Source organism: Hakea prostrata, chromosome 9, assembly GCF_041222555.1.
Source record: "Hakea prostrata isolate BN-2017 chromosome 9, UWA_Hpros_2, whole genome shotgun sequence".
NCBI lineage: Eukaryota > Viridiplantae > Streptophyta > Magnoliopsida > Proteales > Proteaceae > Hakea > Hakea prostrata.
In genome coordinates, this window is record NC_142608.1 from 21,993,425 (window position 1) to 22,015,403 (window position 21,979).

General features: G+C 39.0%; 1 protein-coding gene across 1 annotated transcript in view; it reads right to left on the reverse strand.

The window, feature by feature from the left end:
• LOC149005005 (uncharacterized) overlaps window positions 1-15,716 on the reverse strand; it is a 37,746-nt gene extending 22,030 nt beyond the window's left edge. Inside the window, exons 1-4 of the mRNA XM_089169350.1 lie at window positions 15,032-15,716; window positions 12,888-13,091; window positions 12,230-12,715; window positions 8,378-8,488 (exon numbers count right to left, since the gene is read on the reverse strand). Coding sequence (XP_089025476.1) covers window positions 8,378-8,488; window positions 12,230-12,715; window positions 12,888-13,091; window positions 15,032-15,460 — 1,230 coding nt within the window. The 5' untranslated portion in view covers window positions 15,461-15,716. The remainder of the gene's footprint in view (window positions 1-8,377; window positions 8,489-12,229; window positions 12,716-12,887; window positions 13,092-15,031) is intronic.
• Between the last annotated feature and the right edge of the window lie 6,263 nt (window positions 15,717-21,979).

Sequence of the window (21,979 nt, forward strand, 5' to 3'; positions counted from 1 at the left end):
ATGTAAGCATTTGGTCCAATACATTTCAGCACCTTGTAGGGACCCATCTTCTTTGGATGGAGTTTGTTGTCAACACCATGTTGGAACCTTTCTGATTGACAGGAACCATCACCATGTCTCCCAGTTGAAACTCCACATATTGTGGATGACGATCAGCTATAGCCTTGTATACATCATTGTTGAGAGCTACTCTTTGGTGAACATCAGCATGTACCTCTGTGATATGGAGCAGAAACTCGTCAACCTCAATACTTGTGCATGCCTGTGGTGGTAGTGGGACAAGGTCTATAGGCCATCAAGGTTGAACTCCAAGTAGAATCTCAAATGGAGTACGACCTGTGGTACGATTAACTAAGCTACTGTAAGCAAATCAGCTATGTCAAGTATGGAAGGCCATGTCTTTTCATAATCATAAACCAAACACATAAGTAAATTTACCAAGCTTTTTCACCATCTCCGTCAGCCCGTCAATTTGTGGATGGAATGTTGTTGAAAATTGTAACTTTGTGTTAGTTTTTAGCCACAATGTCCTCCAAAAATAGCTCATGAACTTGACGTCATGGTCTGAGAGAATGCTACTTAGTAGCCTAAGTATTCGTACAACCTCCTTGAAGAACATCTTTGCAATGTGAGTTGCACCAAAGGTCTTGTAACATGGTATAAAGTGAGCCATATTTGAGAATCAGTCGACTATAACCATGATGGACTCGTATCACTCTTCTGTTGAGGGTAGCTCAAGTATGAAATCCATACTAATATCAATCCAAGGTGCATGAGGAACTGGTAATGGTGAGTACAAACTTGTATTTGCTTGGTTCGCTTGGCTAGCTGACAAACTCGACATCTCTTAATTAGGTGATCAACATCTTTTGCAATATGAGGCCAATATACCAACCAGTAACCTATGTGATGGTCTTATCCCTGCTGAAATGATCTCCCAAACCTTCGCCATACAACTCGCGTATGATGTGATGTCATAGGGAAGAATTTGGAATGCAACCGAGTTCCCAAAAATAAATACCCATAATGTAGTGAATACTTATGATGCTGCCCGCCTTGCTGTAACTCCTTATATGGCACACTGAAATCTTCGTCAGGTGCATACTCATCACATATCTGATCAATGCTAACTACATGTGTTGAGAATGTGTTAAAAATAAGTACCTTTCAGCTCAATGCATCAACCATTGTATTCTCCTTTCCAACCTTGTCCTTTATTGCAAACACAAACTCCTGTAGATAAGCAACCCATTTGGCATGCCTATTGCTAATCGACTTCTGTGAGCGGAGATGCTTAAGGGCCTCGTGATCGGGATAGAGAATGAACTCTTTGCCAATGAGATAATGTCTCCAATGGCGTAACACTTAGACGACAGCATAAAGCTCCAAATCATATCGTTTGGCATCATTGAGCTTCTCACTATAGAAAGCAACAGGTGCCCTCTTGCATCAATACACCTCCCAGACCAATATGTGAGGCACTAGTTACTATCTCAAATATACGGTCAAAATTTGGTAGGCGAAGTATTGGAGCCTTTGTCATCTTTTGCTTGATAAGATGAAAGGCTTTGGTTGCCGCAGTTGTCCATTTGAACTCACCTTTGCCCTGCTTCAAACATTCAGTAATAGGTGTCATGGCTGCACTAAAGTTCCGAATGAATCTCTTGTAAAACGACGCAAGTCCATGGAAACTATAGACTTCAGTGATTGTCTTTGGGGTAGGCCAATCAGTTACGCTCTTTATATTCTTTGGATCAGCTTCAACACCTTGTGATAAGACAATAAAACCAAGGAACACAACCTTCGGCAACATAAAGGAGCAATTCTTAAGATTGATATAAAGGTTCTCAGTGCGAAGCACTCTCAAGACTTGACATAGCTGATCAATGTGATCATTCGGATGCTTGCTATAGATCAATATATCATCCAAGTATACAACTAAAAATCAACCAATAAAAGGACGAAGTACCTGTGTCATAACCCTCATGAATGTGCTAGGTGCATTCGTTAGTCCAAAAGGCATAACTCTCCATTCAAATAGTCCATCCTTGGCCTTGAAGGCAATCTTCCATTCGTCCCTGGGCCAAATACGAATCTAATGGTAACCGCTTTTGCAGTCCAATTTAGATAGATGTTAGCCCCCAATAGCATGTCTAACATATCATCAACTCGTGGTATAGGAAACCTATACTTGACCATGATCTTGTTGATTGATCTGCTATCCACACACATACGCCATGAGCCATCCATTGAAGTGAGCAATGCTGGTACAGCACACGGACTAAAGCTTTCTTGAATGAATCCTTTATGTAGTAACTCATCCACCAGCCTTTTGAGCTCATTGTGCTCTATAGGACGGAGGCGGTAAGCTGGTACGTTTGGTAACACCGATCTGGGTACCAAATTAATTGCATGTTGAATATCACGCATAGGAGGTAGCTCATCAAGAATCACATCAAAAAAATTAGAATGCAACTCTTTAATGGATGGAGGGAATGCCACCTCAAGTTGAGGGGTAACTTCCCTTGTAACAAGTGCCAATACCAGCCCCGTATCATGGCTAGTGTGGATGAATGCCTTGAGAGGAAAAGCCAACTGCTTCTTTTGGGGAGTGGACAACACCTTCTGCACTTCATTGGTGCCCTTCCGGTTGGTCCTTAAGTACCTCCGTTGACGCATTTCAGCTGGACATTAACTGGATGGAGGACAGTGTGAAGTCCTTTAAACTTGAATACAAACAAGCTTTTCTTTCCCCTGACCATAACATTATTATCGTACATCCATGGTCAACCAAATAGAACATCAGTAAGATGCATTGGGTTTACATCGTACCATACCTCTTCCTCATATCTGTGGAGCTTCAATGGTATAAAACAACGTTGATTTACCTCCAAAGTATTCCCATTCAGCAAGGACACCTGATATGGTTGAGGGTGTTTCTCCACCTTCAAGTTGGCCTTCTTCACAAAGGTGTCGGAAGTAATGTTGACGCAGCTCCCACTATCAACTATCACCAAAGTAGTGTTATCTCCAGACTTCGTGTGGCTGTAAAATATACAATTGTGCCGCTAGTCCTCTCCTTTGGTTTCAGCCACCAACATACGGCTTACTATATGAACGCCATAAGCATCCCTATTGTTGGTATCATCCACATCATATGCAGCTCCGCCATAGTCACCTTCATCAAGTGGGTATAGAAATAGATTGGAATCTTCTGCTTCCACTGTACTTTCAACTTCAGCAACAACATTAATTTTTTGACGGTGTGGACAATACTTAGCATAACATCCAACCTCTTGACAATGGGAACACTGTGCTTGGTTGCCACTAGTCAAAGGAGCCTTGCCCTTATCTTGTTAGGTAGGAAGTGTGGGTCGAGGAGGGATTCCTGTAGTAGGTTTTGGTGCTGAAAAAGTTCACCTAGCCTCCTCAACTTGGTATCCAAACCTTTTGTTATTGGATGCCAATAATTCTTCAGCATGTAGGGCCTTCTCAAAGTAGTCCCTAATATTTTCCACGTCTAGAACGCCTATGGCCCAATTGATTTTAAGCCATAAACCCAATCTGAAAACGTGACAAGACTTGGATCTCTTTCTCTCTAATTCTTGTACGAGAAGAGAGGGAGTCAATTGCTCCATATACTCTGCAACTGACAAGTTCCCTTGACAAAGAGAATTTAACTTGTCATGTAGTTGCAATGGAAAAGTGGATGACAAGTACTTCTCTCTTAGTTCTTCCTTCATCTCCTCCCGCATAGTAAGGGCTCTACCATGATCCTCTTAACTCATATTCACTAGTTTTCCACCATTCACATGCAGCTCCAAGCCTCTAACTAGTTTGGCATGTACTAGATTCATCTTTCGTGCATCGGATAATTCATACCAATCAAAATAGTCATCAGGCGTTGTCAGCCAATCATAAAATACTTGAGGACCATGCTTGCCCGAGTATTTCTTAAGTTCAAGCTTAATCTTTTGAGAGTCACCAACATGCCTACTGAATGTAGGTTGTTCTCCAGTGAAATAAATCTGTAGGTGCTCTTTGAAGGTCGTTGCACAACTGGAATCCTCTGGGGTCCTCTCCCTGTATTCCTCCGAGTAGGAAATTTGGCTACAGAATGAGTTGGTTGGGATTCTTCACCAAGTGGAGGGTATAGGGCATGAGTAAAGGCAGCAAATCTAGCCTCCATTGCTAAGAGCCTCTCTTCCACTTGCTTCTGATTTTTGGAGTGATTTGATTGCTCAGTTGCTGAAATATCTCCATCATTGCTGCCATAGGATCAATTGAACCAAATGGTCCAGGATTTTCACTCTCTATCACAGCTCTGATACCAAATAATGTAGCATTGTCTTTAATTGATCAAACAATAGCCAAATAGGATCTTTTCACAAACAAATTTAATAGACTTAAGGATGAGACAAAATTTAGATGTCAAGCAAAGCTGAAATCTAAAGTGCCATCACAATGAGAACACTCTAGGATACCTCAGAACAACAGGGACAGAATTGTACTTCAATGTAAGGGTAGTAAACAAAATAGAAGATTAAAGACTAGATGGTCTTATTGTTAGATGGGGACGTGAGGGAATGATATAGCAGAAATGAAAGAACAAGGATAGCAAAATAACACCTAGGCTTCACACCGCAAGGTGGATCAATAGGACCGAGGACACCAACCTACCTTGATCAAACACAAGGTTCTTCAAAATGAAGAATAGCTAAGAAAACAATTTTGATTTCAAATGATGAGTGTGTCTTCCACCTTATGAAATAATTCCCTTTATACAGCCTTTCTAAAGAGACATAAACACTAAATGCAATATCCAGCCACTAGCTAATATCTACCTATTAATGACTCTACCACTATCTAACTCTTGACAAAAGAAGACCCCCTTTGCCAAGAGTTCCTTATTTTCAAACTATAGCCCCTTTTATTGACTTTGATGAAAATCTCAAAGACTAGATTTGGGCTTAAGTCTAACCTGGCCTGACTTTAACCCACTAAAACAGTCCTAGGCCATTAAAGTCATGGGCTAATTTGGGTCATATCCTTAGGCCTTTAATGGGCCTAACCCGTTGAGCCTTTTCTTTCTTGTATATGTCTTCATATCTGCATCACCGTGTATGTCTTCATATCTGCATCACCGTAGCTTGGGAATTTAATGTGAAACTGATATTCCACAGAATCAAATTTAATTCCCTAAGTTCCCAGGCCCTAACCCTGCTGGCCAAAATCTATTCCCTACCCCAATCAACCTAAAGTCATCCTTAAACCCTAAAAACCCTCAAACATAGACCCCAAACCTGGCCACGGGGATCCTCGAGTGCTTTAAATACATTCAGCTGCAGTCCTTAAAATCCAGACCTGAACAGCAGAGTTAAAAGCCCTAAATAGCTGCTATCCATTGAGAATGACTAAGACCAGACCTGAAACAATGAGATTTTAACCATAATTCTACTGCCGATGCTAATTGAGAGGATCTTGAAGACTAGCCCAAACCCTGGGTTACATCACCTGGTTGTGCTAGAAGGCTGTAGGGTGTTGGGCTACCACCCTAGGGCCTGTTGTAATCCCCTGAATCTGGTTCAGATCAGAAGTAGTCAAATCTCAATTACAATTTAAAAATTACAAATTACAATTTACAACTACAACCCTTGAATTTTCCCCAAAAATTTCGTCAAAATTCAATCAACTGACAAAATTTCGTATCAGACCATGTTTCTTCTTGGTAGGCTCAAGATGACCGAAATTTCGCCAAATTTAGTACATTGATGAGAGATACTACAAGAACAAGATGACATGGGAAACCTTATGGATACAAACTCAGATCCATATGTTCCATAATGCTGAGTGATACTCACCAGTCACCACTTCTCTACATTTTAGCATAAGGTTCAAACTTTGACAACACACTTTGATAGTTTGATTAACATATTACAAGCATGGAATATATTTTGATCAAAACAGTCAAAATTTCGACCGAAATCACTGCATTTTCAGAAATCAAAACAAAACCTTCAAGATTTTGTCGAAATCATAGGTTTCAACCGAAATTTTGCCGATTTCGACCATTTCGCAAGTTTCGACACTCCAACTTGTTTTTCCTTAGTTTTTGTTGATTTCTATCCCATTTTCACCTAATTTCCACAACTCCTCCAAACACCTCTTAAGACACAACAACTACAAAAGAAACTCTCGCGGCAATAGAATGTGAAGCATGAGCCATATCCAACAGTTCCAAACTTCCCATTTTTTTATTTTTGTTTTATTCAAGCCTAAAATGATGATGTATTGCCTTGAAATTAATGTGTTTAGTCTAGGATCATGATCTATGATTGTGTGTTGTTAAACTTATTATTTTATTATTTGCTACTATTTTTTTTTTCTAATTTTAAAAACTATTTTCTAAATTATGTATTTTGAAGAAATACATATACACATGATATATGGGCTTGAACTTAATATATGTGAGACACCATCACTTGATCTAGGTGGTCATTGTATTTTGTTGACTTGTTGTATATGTAACCATTCTATCAAACAAATCATGTGTGTTGATGATTCTATGCCTATATAAAATACAATTTGTACTTGTTGAAACCATTCATTTGTCAGTATACTTGAATGATAACTTTCCAATAGTTATTTTTTTTTTTTTTACAAATTATTAGTTTCATTGTGTTTATTATGCTCTAACTAGGTAGAGGCAAGAAATCAGATGAAAAGGAGGTCATACATGAAAAGGAGGTCATACAAGGGTCGAAACCTCGGGTTGAGATTTCCATAAAAAAAAATACCAGGTTTCGACCGAAATTTGCACCATGATTACAAGTGTCTTAAGTGTTTCACTTTGGCATTGTTAACGATGGTTTCCAATTCAATTTATAGGTAGGCCTTACTTCCTAATACTAAACAATGGCAGATGACACCATTGCATGGCAACAAGGAGTCCTGATAGATGCAAAAGGACAGAGGACAATCTGTAACTACCGAAGTAGAGTCTTGGCCAGAGGTAAAACAAGGTTCGAGCAACACTTGGTTAGACTTTGTGTAGGTACACCCAAGTGCCACCAAGTCCCTCCTAAGGTGCAAGATGCTAGAGCTGAAAACTTATACTATTTGGAGTTGGCTAGAGCTTGACAACACAGAGGAGCCACAGGAGGAGGTTGCTGGTGGTGCTGGTTGAGCAGGAGTTATAGGTGCTACTTAGTACTTCATTGATTTTAGCCTTTTACTCTTGTACTCTCATCTTGGAACTTACACTATACCGGTCTTATCATGTAACATGATTGATGAACTGTTTGAGTTTAGGCCATAATGTATTCATTTATATCAAGTCATGGTATTGTACTTTATGTTTTATAAGTCTACATCTTCACTTCTTCAGCACATGGACTTCAAAGTTAGGATCAACTTGGAACTCACATCTACAGTTGTTTATCTAAGGCCACCACTATGTTTAGAAGGCCTAAGATACGGTAAATACCGTTTTCAGCCCAAACTGAGCCCTAAAGCCCATCGAGTTAGCTCAAGTTGGGCTGGAATGCACATTTCAGCTGAGATAGCACAAGACCCTGCTTAGATCTCAGTTTTCTGGGCCATCGAGATCAAGTTCTTAAACCATGTATGAAGCTAAATCCTAGATGCTAATTCTGACTTAAGCATCAATTGACATAATGGCAGATCTTAGCACCCACCAGATGTTTGATTAAGATGCCAAAGGCCCAAAGAGAAAAACATTAACAAGAAGCTGATCAAAGGAAGCAGAAAAGGAAATCCTGAGAAACCAGATGAGAGGAAGGATATTTGGTGTGAAATGTGACATCCTCGCATAGGACCAATCAAGAAAAAGTAATCATACCAAAGTTAGGCTTCAACTATCTGCCTAAAGGATCATATCTCTCAATTGCGCAATCAACTTTGAGCTGGTTTGTACTAGGGCCCATAGAAATGGGAATCCATCAGCTTCAAGTGAGAGTGCCAAAAATAGTAGTATGGAGTCTAGGCAACCCTAGGCATTGGAGGAAAGAAAAAATCAAGGCGATGCCTAGGTAATGCCTTGACAAAATGACATAAAATACGGCTACTACAGAAGTATAACATTACAGTTGTACAGTGAATCATTTGCTGGGTTTGTCACCACTTTGCAGAAACTTTGATAGAAGTTTGAAAGCAGAAGCTCCTAGTGAACAAATCTGACAGATCAAAGACTAAAGCAGTATTTTCATATATTTTTACCCCTGCTACCATTTCCTATTTATGTTCCTCCAAATCCAATAGGAACTGCATTACCAGGTGATCAAGCTTTTACAAAAGGATTTCAATCTATATTAAAGTCACCCAAGAAAGCTACAAATAGAATATGCAGTCAGCTTACCTTATCTATTGATAAATTACTAAAATCTCTAACCACCCCACATGAAAGCTGTTTATCTGGGAGAGTGTAAACATCTTCATAGTACATATCTAAAATATTAGCCAGGCCTACCTGCAAAAGCCATGAATCAGAGTCATTCCAATAGAAAATAACCAATGCCAAACAATACTAAAAAAACACATACACCTCACAATATACCATCAGAGGCACCACAGAAGACGTACAGAAGCACATTCAGAAAGCTTAAGCCACAACTCAGCATATTGGGAAAAGTAATGAAATTGTTCCTAACTTGTGCACTGCCAAAAGAAAATAATATTCGAAACCCCATCCCTCCAAAGAATCATAATTAGAGAAGTTGAGCTTGTACATTCACAGAACAATAGATGAAAAAGTAACATGATGTGAACATATTTGGTTCATCATAATGGAAAATTAGTGCCAGAATTGAGAAAATTTTACCAATGGTTGTTAGAAAATAGGACATGTTTGCCAAGATACAGTAGAAGAAAGAAAGGGGGGATATATATATATATTTCTGTTTCTCTAATTCTTTAGCCTGCCTTTGGTACAACTATTGACACAGCCATATAGGATATTTCTAATCCAAACATATTTTTCCTACACAGAGGAGCCAACAAGACGGTTTATCACCATCTTACTTGATTTTCTTTAAGTAAGATTACAAGAAACAATGCAGACTATCAGCCCCAATCCAGCTCCCAGAAAATTGATGTGGAAGCACAAAGAAGATTCTAGTAGAAGGGTTGCAAGAACCTCCACCCCAACCAAAAAATAAAAAACAGCACTGCCTATCTGATTCTTAAATCTCAACAACCCCTTCACCCTTCTCTTTTTTCATTTTTTTTTTTTGGAATAAGTACACCTCTAATAGCCTACTGCATGCAGTAGGACAAAAAAGGGATCATGATTTGAGCATCATTCTGGCTCTTCAGCAGATACCGAAAGACAGGTATTGTTCAAATCAACCAAGATGGGCCGAAATTTCAGTTAAATCTTGGTTTGCTAAGAAACCGAGACAAAACTATGGGTTATTTATAAATGTCCCAAGTTTCAACATATCTCAAAATATCAGTGATTTCAACCAATAAATGCCAAGTTTTGATCAATTCCAACCAGCCCAACTTCAACAGTTTCAGCTTAGTTTCAACCAGTTTCTTTAGTGTCGACCAGGTTTGACCAGCCCATAACATGTGAAGTTTTACCCAAAAAATTCTCTGGTTCAATCCATCTCAACCATATCTCAGTTTTTGGCCGGCTAGAACCAACCTCGTAACCGAGATCTTAATCCTTGCAATCAGGTTTCGTATGCTGCATAAAGTCAACTAGTAAAGCAAAGAAAACTCCGAGCTCTGCTGGAGAATCCTAAGGTCTCACAGTTCAATGGAGCTCCACAGTAGTAGTCCTTTTGAATTTTAGTTTTCATTCAAATGTGTTTCCCCTGTTCTTCATCTGCAAAATTTAGCCTTTGCCATAACAAGTAGGTGCAAGAATTTCTACACTTAAGCTGATCAAATTCCCTAAGAAGAGTAATTAAGTTGTAAAATTAAAGAATTAAAACCAAGTTCCAAGCCAATTTGGCTTGAGCTAGCTAGAAACCATTTGGAATTGGTGAGCGAATTTCATTTATTTGATGAAATGCTTTTGTCATGATATTTGTGTTATTTATAAAATTTTCATTTGGGAGTTTCAGGTCATTGGCCAATGAAATGCTTTTGTATGTGATATTTGTGTTATTTATAAACAAATAATTTTCATTTGCTAGTTTCAGGTCATTGACCGATGGACGGTGTTATTTATCTATTTATTTATATTTTGGTATTGTAATTTATTCCAACTGCAATTTTATTACACGAATAAGGTTCCCTCCAATGCCTCTTTTCTGATGTGGGCACTTTTGAATCTTCAAAGAGATGGGATAATTTAGATATTTCACATATTTGGATGAATACTTGAGGGGTGCAAAAAAAGCATATCAGCATTGTGAAAGTCCTTTCTCCTTATATTATAAAGACAAAGATAAAGATTAGAGTCTATACTACTAATAAAGAAAAAGAAAAAGAAAAGTGAGGACGCATGAGGTACTTCAAGACAGAGATGAGGAGAGAACAATCTGTGTGAAGTTAGGGGAAGCTGGGAAAAGATACATTTGCGTAGTATGATGCCTTGGTTCTATTTGTTATCCCAGAAGAAAGGCCCCCACAGGATAACAACGAAGTTCCACAAGAGTAAAAGGCCCAAGTATGAAAAGTAGAAAAGGGGCAGAGAGACAACCATATAAGCTATAACTTATCTAGGATTACTGCAAGACTCAAGTCCACCAACCATAGGAGCAGAAAAGTAGAGCAACAACAAACTTCAATCTAATAAAGCAGCAAACAATTGAACTAAAGCCTGGCCAGTTCCTTTGCCTTCTATAGGCTACAATGCTTTAAAAAATAGAAATTGTTGATAAACTAATTCCCAGACCCATTTCAACTCCTCAACAACTAAAATTATGAAAGTCCCCAACAACTAAGCTTACCAAAAGCCAAAATCAGAAAATAAATTTCTAATCCTTGAAACTATGACTATAACATTCACCACAAAAAAAAAATTAAAAAATAAAAATAAAAATAAAAATTATAACCCATCAATTGAATCAAACCACAAATTTAGTAGTTTCCAAATGAGTAGAATTGCTCTTCTGAAAATTTGGAAGGTACTGCAGCTCTTTCTTCTTTTTCTTTGACATAATTTACGGTATCTCATGTTTCAGAAGAGAAACTGCAAGCACCCTCCGCTTAAACTGTACTCATTTTGAATTCAAGCATTTTGTCCATATTTAGTATCTAGGAGATTATTTACCAAGATTATTCCTAACAGGTGGTGCTGGTTCCAATTTAGAGTCATCCAATATAGGCAATGTAATGTCATAGACATGCCATTCACGACAAAACCAGTTTCTAGGATTTCCCTCCTTTATTTTTTTCTTTTTTTTTTTCGGGTGGCCTTGTTAATGGGACACCCACTTAGACAATGTATGAGACCACATCTGTATATTTCCCATGTGGGCTGTGGCAGCTTTGGCAGGGCCCAATTTGAGACTGATTTTGACATGGCGTCATAAATTCAGACCATGACTTTCCTATGCACTTAGTGATGCACGAAATCACACCTGACAGTTCTCTCGACAATTAAAGGATAATCAAATCCTATATTATTTTAACTTCTAGGTTTCTCAAAACTTTTCTAGTTTTCATTTATCCATTGATTTCAGCCGGTACGCATAATTAAGTTTTCCTGATGAATTCATCCAAAAAAAGAAAAGTTTTCCTGATGATCAAAGAATAATCATATCCTTCATTAATTAACTTCGAAGTTTTCCACAACTTCTCCAGCTTTCATTTATCCATTGATTCCAGCTTAATTATCTACATGCCCCTTCCATTCCAACCTCTTTTTAGACATAGTACAACAAAACATTAAACATGACCATTAGCTACCAAGTTCTACCCAAGCTCTAAAATTTCAGATCTCCAGAGGAAAGACTTTATACATGCAGGTATGCAGTTTGGATTAGTCGGGCACACAAAGATATCACATGGTCCTATCTGGAATGATTTTCCCATAATAGTCATATGTTGAATGAAATGATGGTTGAACTTGTAACAGATAATAAGAGTGGTTAAAATGCACAATTCCAGCAGAATGGTGTTAACCTATGTTAGTGCTAAAAACTAAAACACACATGCATAAACCATGAAGAAACTACCACTCAATTAGCATTATAATTAGGTTCCATATGCTCAGAGTGATCCAAATCTAGTGATCCAAGGAAGGGTGAGATACCATCTGGGAGTGGGTCAAAAGGACTTCCCACCTATTGTCTGCGGACTTATTCCAGCCATCAAACTTTACATCTTTAAGTTTATCAGCATCAATTTGTAGCCTGTAGGCAGGTATATACTCTCTTGTCCAAGCACTGAACTCAGGACCACCAATTCTTTCCAACTTTGAAAATGTCAATGATGTCCACCACTGGTTCTTCATTTTTAAATTCCTCACATTTGCCTTTACTGCATTATATTTTTCCAGGAGACTCTTGGAATTTTCCAACATCTCATCCTGAAAGATTCTATATATGAATACTGAGGAATCCTTTGAGACAATCACTCTGGGACTCTGAAACCAATGGAAGATATTGTTTGAAGTTCTACCCAAAGACCTTCCACGGAAGTCCTTCTCAGTGTCTTCAAGGACAGATATACAAACTGCTTCTGCAAGGACAGAAAGAACCCTTTCATCCGATGAACTAAGAGTGGAAAATGTTGGAACCTGCCAAGGTACAAGAGAATTGAAGCATCAGTACAATTGTACAGAGGGACTGAGAGACTCATATGACACAGTGCTACAGTGCTACAGTGTGGCATATATACTACCTCGGAAAAAGAGGGATGGAGGAAAAGATTTAATCCAAAAAAGAAAAAAAAAAAAAAAGGTCACTAACCTCTCTTGGATTCTCAAGGTTCTCCATATTTCTCTCAGTTCCTGGGCTGAATAGTGCCAGCTCAAAACTCCAAATGTGATGCAAGACTACTTGCCTAAATGTCATTGCAAGTATATTTTTTGATGCATTACTGGATAAGATATCTGGGGTGAGAGTGTGTCTCAATTTCTTGGCTTTCTCTTTGACTTTTCGTGCAGGCAAAAACTGTAAATGTGCACATTAAGCCAGTTATGAGCAGCGTGTTTTGGTATGCTGAACAGCTATTTTAATGACCAACATGAAACATAAATGTGAGGAAAGCTAATGCAAAAGGATTAACAAAAGAATGGGAAATGAAATCAGAACATGGTGAATCCATCTATCATGGGTCTTTCAACTTTTTAAGCCCATAAATAGTCACCTAACAACAATGATTTCATGAGTGTTATCCTCATTTGGGTTAAAAAAAGTTCTCCATGCATGTGTTATGTGTATCAATCAGTTTCTGTTTTGTAGGCCAGACTGCTCCTCATGCAGATAGACAGGGTGACGTCTGCCATGTGTCCTCATCTGCCAACCCAAAAAGAATTCAGGGCATCATGGCCTTCTACCAAATCAAGGAATCATGCTTCAACCCACAATGCCTGCTTGCTCCCGGCGTGTGTTTTCTTATTATTTTTCCTAATCCATGTCGCTCATCACTCAAGGGCTCAACCACTATGTTCGGTGGGTTGGCCCATTGCTTCCCGGTGGCGGCGTTTGGTGTTCTCTTCTTTCCCTTTTTGGTTGGTCCGTGGGACTTTAATTAGCCATTGGGTTGAGGGGAATAAGAAATAGAGAGGAAAGATAAAAAGCCTTCAGTTATCTATTTTTTATTTATTTTATAGATAATTTGTGTGCTTGGGGTCCCGATGTTTTACCATGCGCTCTGCTTTTGGCACGGTGGCCTGGGGTCTTGGATACCGCCCCCGTCTTTCTTGGTGGTTTGGTGTTTTGTGTCCCTACTTTTTTTCCGCCTTCGTTTTTTATCCTTCTTGCGTCCTCCGTAGATATTGATGGTATTCATGAACCTATTTCCAGGTCTCTTCTTTATGGAAACAATATTATATTTGGTGCCATTATTCCTACTTTTGCGGCTATAGGATTGCACTTTTACCTGATATGGGAAGCAGCATCCGTTGATGAACAGTTATACAATGGTGGTCCTTATGCACTAATTGTTCTACACTTCTTACTTGATGTAGCTTGTTACACGGGTCATGAGTGGGAAGGAATGGACAAACAAGAATTGGATGGGCCCCTCTACCATATCTATAGAATAGCCCATTTATACAAGATGGTAAAGGGGCCCCCTATGATCGATGATCATAGAGATGTGAAAATTAGTGCTCCCTCTCCTTGTTCTTTATCACTTTTCTCTGGAAAAAAGAAAAAAAAAAGTTGATCCTTAAACTCCATCAACATGGTTCAGTCGATTTGGAACATAAGAGTGCAAGAACATAAAAAAAGACAAGGGAATGCAAAGAGATGCCTCCTAAGTTTACATCCGCTAGATTCAAGTTAACCAAGGTATGTGATCTTGAACCCATCGATATTAAATTTGATTAATATTCTTTATGACCTCCCACCATAACTGGACCAAAAAGGTTGAACCTGGTGCCGAAGGCTTCCCCACATGGAGAGCCCTGAGGGCGATTCTCCTCCGCAGCCTTACACTAACAAGTTTTGTTGAGAGACTGCTTCGATACCTTGACCTCAGCCTACAACTCTAATCCACTGACAGTTTCTCCAAAGCCTACCCCTTCGCAAGACAGCTAGACCTATTTCCTTAATAAATTACTAAAAGAATATGAAACTCAGCAATAAAGGACAGAAAATAGGTTTAGACTTCCATAAGAATTTAACACTATGAGCTAAGATCAAGAAAAGAGATACAAATTATGCAGCAATAAACTGGAAGCACTTCAACATCTATAGATTTCAAGAATGTGGCTTCTTCTACCAGACACAAATTAAATGTATAAATAAGGTCTCAAGGTTTCCAATACCAGACACAATCTAGACGCGAAATACGGTCTCAATGTCGGTCCGCCACCGTGAAGGCATTTGAGAATTGGATAGGAAAAAGAAAGAAACAAAGAAATGTAAAACGAAAATCAACTGACCAGTCTGGTCGAGACTGTGCTGTTCTCTTCCAAAGTACCGGGGAATACAGTCTCAACGACCATGGTGGACATACCAGTAGCAATGTGCTCGTCTGCAGCTTCGCCACCATCAGCAGCTGCCGCAGTTAATGCTTGCTCAAAAGCTACATCCCCTATCAAAGTCAACCGAGCCAAGTCATTCTCGTATGTTCTCACAGCAGGGAGGCTATTCTCTTTCTTGCCATCCGTTTGAGCGACGGCCTCAAGAATTTCCTGCTCGGTGGTTGGAAGAGCATTGGGAGCCGAACAAGCTACCACATATATCGATTTTCTAGGTAATCTGAAACATTGCCTGGAAAAAGGTACAAAATCTCTTGGCGAAGAGACAGATTGAGGAAGCGGAACGGGAAGACGTGTAGACGGGGTATAAGGAGAAGAAAGCAAAGCCATGGATGAGGGCTTAAAGCTGTAGTAGGCAAACAGAATTTGCAGCGTTCTTCGAGGTTAGCTGTTGCTTCTTCAAGTGTTATTTTCAGTTCTTGTAATCCATGCTTGACCGCTTGAAGCATTAGCTGACACTGTTACCTAGAGACGAAGAAGGGTTTGAGAATCAGGAATCCGATCGTCGAATCGGCTGATTCGGACCAGAATCAGTTCAACCAAATTAACATCATGGCCTATTCGCACCAAAAACCGGATGTGTAAGTTTGGCCATTAAAGCCCCAGCTCTGCACTGAACCTAAATATGGCTTGGACTGGTTTTCTACGCCTTTTTTATCTCGCAAACAACGGTAAATTAAATAAATCTGTGGGCCCCATATATTGTATAGTGTCCTGACTTATCCTTCATTTCATTTCCTTTCCTACTCCCCTACCCACTACCTAAAAAAAAAACAATGGATCCTACTTTTCTATGTTTTGCACCCTGTTTTCCTACACTCATTACTTGTAGAACTAAAGAACTAAAGAATAAAAGGGTTAAAAGATGACTCAGCATTCACTGTATTTTTAAATATCTCCTTGTCCATCAAACAATGATGATGTTGCTTCCCTGCTTCTAATATGGGTTATGCTAATAGTCCCAGGTTAGTCTAATTGTTGGTTGCCCTCGCACCTTCTATACCCATCCCCCATCTCTTCCTTTGTTCTTGTCGAATCTTATCCCCTAACCTCCTACACTAGTGCCACCTTATTCATCCATTTACTAGGTAAATCCAATTCAAGGTCAGAAATTGACCAGCAGATTCATATTGTGTTTTAGGTTAGCATTGGCCCTTTCAGATTTGGACTTATTAGAGTTCATATTTAGTTCTCCTCCTTAAGGCATCATACCCTGTTTTGTGGAGCTTTCAACAAGAATTGAGTATTGTAATTACTTTGGATCTATTCAGTAGATCCATCTAAATTTTGAGGTCATTGTTGCCTCTTCTATAATGGATAATTCGACCATGGTTTGGCGCCATATGACACCTACGAGTCTTGCAATTGATACTACCCAAAGTCTTGGTTTTATCAAGTACAAATTGCCTTTTCATATTGTTGTTCATTTGACTTTCCCATTCCCACCTCCTTGTTCCAAGAGCCAATTGCCTCTATCCCTCATCTTCTTATCTATTCGCCGCTGATACGGAGAAATTATGATCAGACCGGGTTCATACCTGGTCCGACCCTCGACCCCGGTCGAGACAGAGGGAACCGACTCGCTCCCAAGCGAACCGGATCCAGAAGATGGCTTGCTGAAGAAGAAAGCTTATTCAGCTACAAGCGTGCCCTAATCCTACTTATGGATTAGGGTAATTACCCTAATGATGGCAGACTCGAATTAACGGCTGCGGATAATCATTATCGAAGGGATAATCATCACATAACCTAAAGGTTATCTCAGGAGTCCTCTACTAGTCCAAACTAGTAGAAGTCTATTGCTCAACGGATCTAACTGTTAAGATCCAACGACTACCCGAAGAAGGTTCAAGTGCATCCAACGAAGGAGATTCGAAGGTACACTCTATATAAACCTCACTACCATATGAGGTGAAGAGATCGAAAAAACACTATCTGAGACTCAGGTTCAGATACATATTGATAGACTTAAACTATCAGCGCTCTGCTATCTAGATCACCTTTCCCAGTTCTTCATTCCTTAGCTCTGTGCTTTTAGCAGAGCCGTTTGTGATTAAGTTCATCAACTGACTTAGCCTTCGGAGGTGGACTCCCGACCCCAGCGGTCGGGCCACATCTGACGCTTTCGTTTTGCAGGTCATCACGAAGAGATCTAAGGGCTGAGCAGATTTTGGACGCATCAGCCGCCCACCTTAGTTTTAAAGAGCGAATAGTAGGTCGGATGGGCCAGCTTTTCCCCGAGGAAAAATGGAAAAATATCATTTCAGTTCGAGAAGGAGTACTTATTTTGAGAAGGGGCTCAAAATTCCCTCTCGAAAAGCTCCAAGAGATTCTCCGAGTCCGCGAAATCTATTTCAGTAGAGCGTATGATGTCGATGGCCCGAGGTAGAGCACTCAATGGGCTAGGGTGGCCCCCATTTCGCTTTACCAACCCCAGGGAAACTCCGAATATAGGCCGTCATCGTTTGTACAAACAGACTTTTCAAACTCCCTTTGTTTCAATGCATCTCTACCGCCGACCCTTCATTCCTAGTGTTCTCTGCCTCTTTCAAAATCTTGTCACTCTCTATTACAGCAGCGGCACCAAATCAAATAATGGAAGGATGGGGTGCCTCCAACACTAGCATCTCTCTCAAAAGCAATTCGTTACCCTATACTCCTTCTCAAGCCACGGGGCCAGAAACTTATGACATTGCCTCCATTTCTTACTTTTGCATCTTCTCTCTTGAACCCCAAACCTCCATGCCAATTTTGTTGCCATCTTCTGATATTGTTCCTATACCCCTTGGCAACCTTCATGTAAGAATGAGTCTTGGGATTATTTGTTAACCCTTTATTGCTTTGATTTTTATGTTTTCAAATGAAGTAGGAAGATATATATAAATATAACACATTGTTATTGGTCTGTTGGTGAGATTGAATTCCACTACAGACAAAAACTGTGGGAAATTTATCTTGTTGAGACCGTTCTTTTAAGTTGAATTTTGATGGGTACTCTTTAGGAAATCTAGCAAGGATGCTGAAGGAGTTCTCAAAGATAAAAGAGGTTGATGAGGATAAAATAACATCAAACCAGGTTCAACCACGATCGGGTCATTGACTCCCGTTGGCGACGGATCCAACCACGATCGAGAACGGTCAAGAGTTCAAACCAGAGAATAACATAAGGGTGAAGGAACCTTAATAGTTACAAAAGATGTAATCTCGTCAAATTCGGGATACATGATCATGATGCAGAAGGTAACCAACACCAATATGGAATGAGCAATCGTGCTAAAAAAAGGTAACCACCATTACCTCCGAAAGAAGGGTAAAACCCTAGGATCCGGTGGCTGCAGATGGAGGCAAGGATTGATCCAACGATGGAGAACCATAGGTAAATCCTAGATAAACTAAAGGATCACATTGAGTAAAGGTAATTGAATCGTTTTCCCTCCATTATCGTTTTCAATTGAAGCTCTACAACTAGTCACAGCTTTGTGGTAATCCATTGCTGAATTAGCCTTCGGCGTTGGCCACCCGACCTTGCGATCGGGCCACATCTGACGTCAGCCTTGCAGGAATATGATGACTAAACTATTTTTGGACGTATTAGAGGTCAAATAGTGAGTTTGCATCATACACATTTGGGAGAGAAGAGCAACTTCCAAGCTGAGTTTGAAGCTCTAGAGCAAGCCAAAGAATTACAAATAAGAAATTTTTAGGATCGAGGGGGTTCGGAGGCAATGGTATTTCATAGTCTAGCAATAGAAAATGTGCTGGTTTGCCCTCCAAAGATTGTGTGAATTCAGCTCTAAATTGATTCAATTAGATGGAAGATTTCTTATTGCTATTGAAAGCATACATCACATTTTAGAATTATTTAGCAAACATTTTTTTTTTTAAGAAAAATGATCATTGAGAATAAGAACTCATACAATCAATAACATTTACCATACATAATTGCAAATGTCAATGATTGGACAAAGACCCCACAGTCAGAAGCTCAATGATCAAGGCCACCCTAGAGACGAATTTACCACACAGCAGCAGTGAGATAGCCTCCCATTGTTCTCTCAAAAATGGAAAGAGAGGTGCAATGGGACTATCTCACACAACTGGAAGCTTAGCCCATGGTGTTATTAGTTTGATTTTTACTATCCCCTGTGCCTAGGGGTGTTAATAAAACCCTATTGACCTGGACCAGCCCAATCCTACTTTGAGCTAAGCCCGATCTTTTCAACCCGAAGGGCAAGTTTGGGTTACAAAATAATCAATCCTAACGGGGTTGGGGTTGGGTTTGGTTTAGCCCTTGGGCCAAACAAGCCCACCCTAACCTGACACTATGTTAGTTTAATTTAATGAAAGTTATAGTTAGAATTTAAAATGGCCTTGAACAAATTGAGTATCCTTTTTGTTTTGATATGTAATAATGGGGTATCTCTTCTTTTTTGGTAAGTAACAATCTCAATATCCCACTAATTCTAAATATCAAAATATCTAAATATATTTCCATAAATCTCACATTCCCAAATCAATAATCGTATATGATTTTCCTTAAATATATAATATATTAGGGTTGATTAGGGTCTTAAGTATATATAAATCAGTTGGGGCCTCAATATATAAAAGTTACCTTAAATACATCTAAGATGGCCTTTAAATATATTTAAATATATTAAGGCCTTCAAAAGTATCTAAATCAATCAAGGCCAAATAAGTATATCTAAATATTTGGGCCTTAAATAAATATATCTAAACCAATGCCATAAATATTAGGGTTAAATATCTAAATATATTACAAATAATCAGGGCTTTAATTAGGGCCTTAAATATCTAAATATAGTTTTAGAAATCTCAAATTCCTAGATACGTTAGGGTTAATCAAGGTAGGCCGTGTTGGGTTAGCCTTGTTAGGGTTAGGCTAGAGTTGGGGATTTTAATACCCTGACAGGGTTGGGTAGGACTTAGGTTTCAATTTCAGTCTCTAAAGTAAAGTTAGGGTTTAAGGCTGGCGAGACCCAATCCGGCCCATTGCCACCCTTACTCCTACCCTCCCCACATTCAAGTTCAACATTCGATATGCGATCAGGTCCGATGGTCAATATTGTCACATATCCTTTTACATGGCCTAGTTAAGTAAATTGATCATGTATTCTCTAGTAGACACGTACTATCTTACAGCTTCAATTAGGATGACAAATACATAATTCTTTGTTCTGTTGATAAGTCTAATTAGTTTGATGACATTTATGATCAGTTAGAAGATTCATGAAATCTAGTGATTTTATCGAGCTCATTTGTTTTTACTTGTTTTAGGCTTAGAAGTAGACCTACGGATTTCTTTGTTGATTATTATTATTATTATTTTGGTAGAGTTCTTTGCTGATTATCTAACTTGTAGTTGTTCTTGACCAAAGCTATGCAACATTGGATGGTTAAAAGCCCCAAATTTTGTTATTGTTGGTTGAGTACTATTAGGAGTCCAACTCTATTAGAGTTTTTATTTATGTTATTTTCTATTTTCTTGTTACCTAAGTAAGAATATTTATGTAATAGTGTTCTTTCCACTTTATTATAAATAGAGGACTTGAGATCACATTGATCAATACAAGCCATTCTACCAACATTGTGTTTCTCAAGATGGCATCAGAGCCTAAGTTCTATTAGGGAAGAGAGAGAAAGGGAAAAAATCTCTCTCTCTCTCTCTCTCTCTCTCTCTCTCTCTCTCTCTCTCTCTCTCTCTCTCTCTCTCTCTCTCTCTCTGACGAAGACCTACCTCCTTCTTCTGATTTTTTTTCAAACCCAAAAAGAAACCATCGCAAATCTCTGATTTTTTTTTTATAACCCTTTGCAAACCCATCACAATTCTTTAGTTCCGCCTCGAGATGATTCGGGAAGAACAAGAACAGAAGGAAAAAAAGAAGGAAAGCAGAAGAGAAGAAGCTGGTCTTACCTTGCTACACTACCACTGCTCCTGCAATACCGTGAGTTATTTCCTCCGCCTTCCTCTACTTTTCCGCCGTTGCTTTTGCCTTTAATCGATCCATACTCTAGTTTGTTTTTCCTCCTCCTTGCGATTTGATTAGCCCACAGAACAACAAATAATGATGTTTGAGGGGTTTACTTTGTAAATTTACATTCTTTCATGGATATATTGGTTAATTTGCATATTTTCAGGGACCTATATGTAAGCATGCATAGTTTTCAAGGACTCATGTGTGAATTTATATATTTTCAGGAACCTATTTGTAAATTTGCATAGTTTGAGGGACTTATGTGTAAACTTGCAAATTTATGGGGATCTAATTACAAATTCAAAATTTCCAGGGGCTCATTTGTAATTTCCCATAGTTTCAATAAGAACCCAAAAAAGAAAAAGGGTATTCTTTATAAGCATTTTTTGAATCCTATCATTTGTTTGGGTGGTTTGGCTATTGTATTTTGCGACGTTTTAATTATTTTGAAAGGGTGAAGGTGAAGAACTACCAGAAAAAATTTTCAACATGGTAACTACCGATGGTACTACTACTCCCATTGGATCTGAACATCACCCCCACTCTTCATCCTCTTTCTGTAAGATTTGATGGAACAAATTATTTGGTCTAGTCTTGATCTGCTTACCTGACTATTGCTGGAAAAGGACTAGTTGGACACATTATGGGCACCATTATCAAACCTACTATCACGGGTGTTTCACAGGATAAATGGATCTCAAGTGACTCTCTTATTATGTCATTCCTTTTTGAATTCCATGCATCCAAATATTACTTGGGGATACTTATTACTTGATATTGCATCCCAAATCTGGAAAGCCACTACTGAAACATATGAACAATTGTGAATGTTGCACAAATTTATGAGCTACGA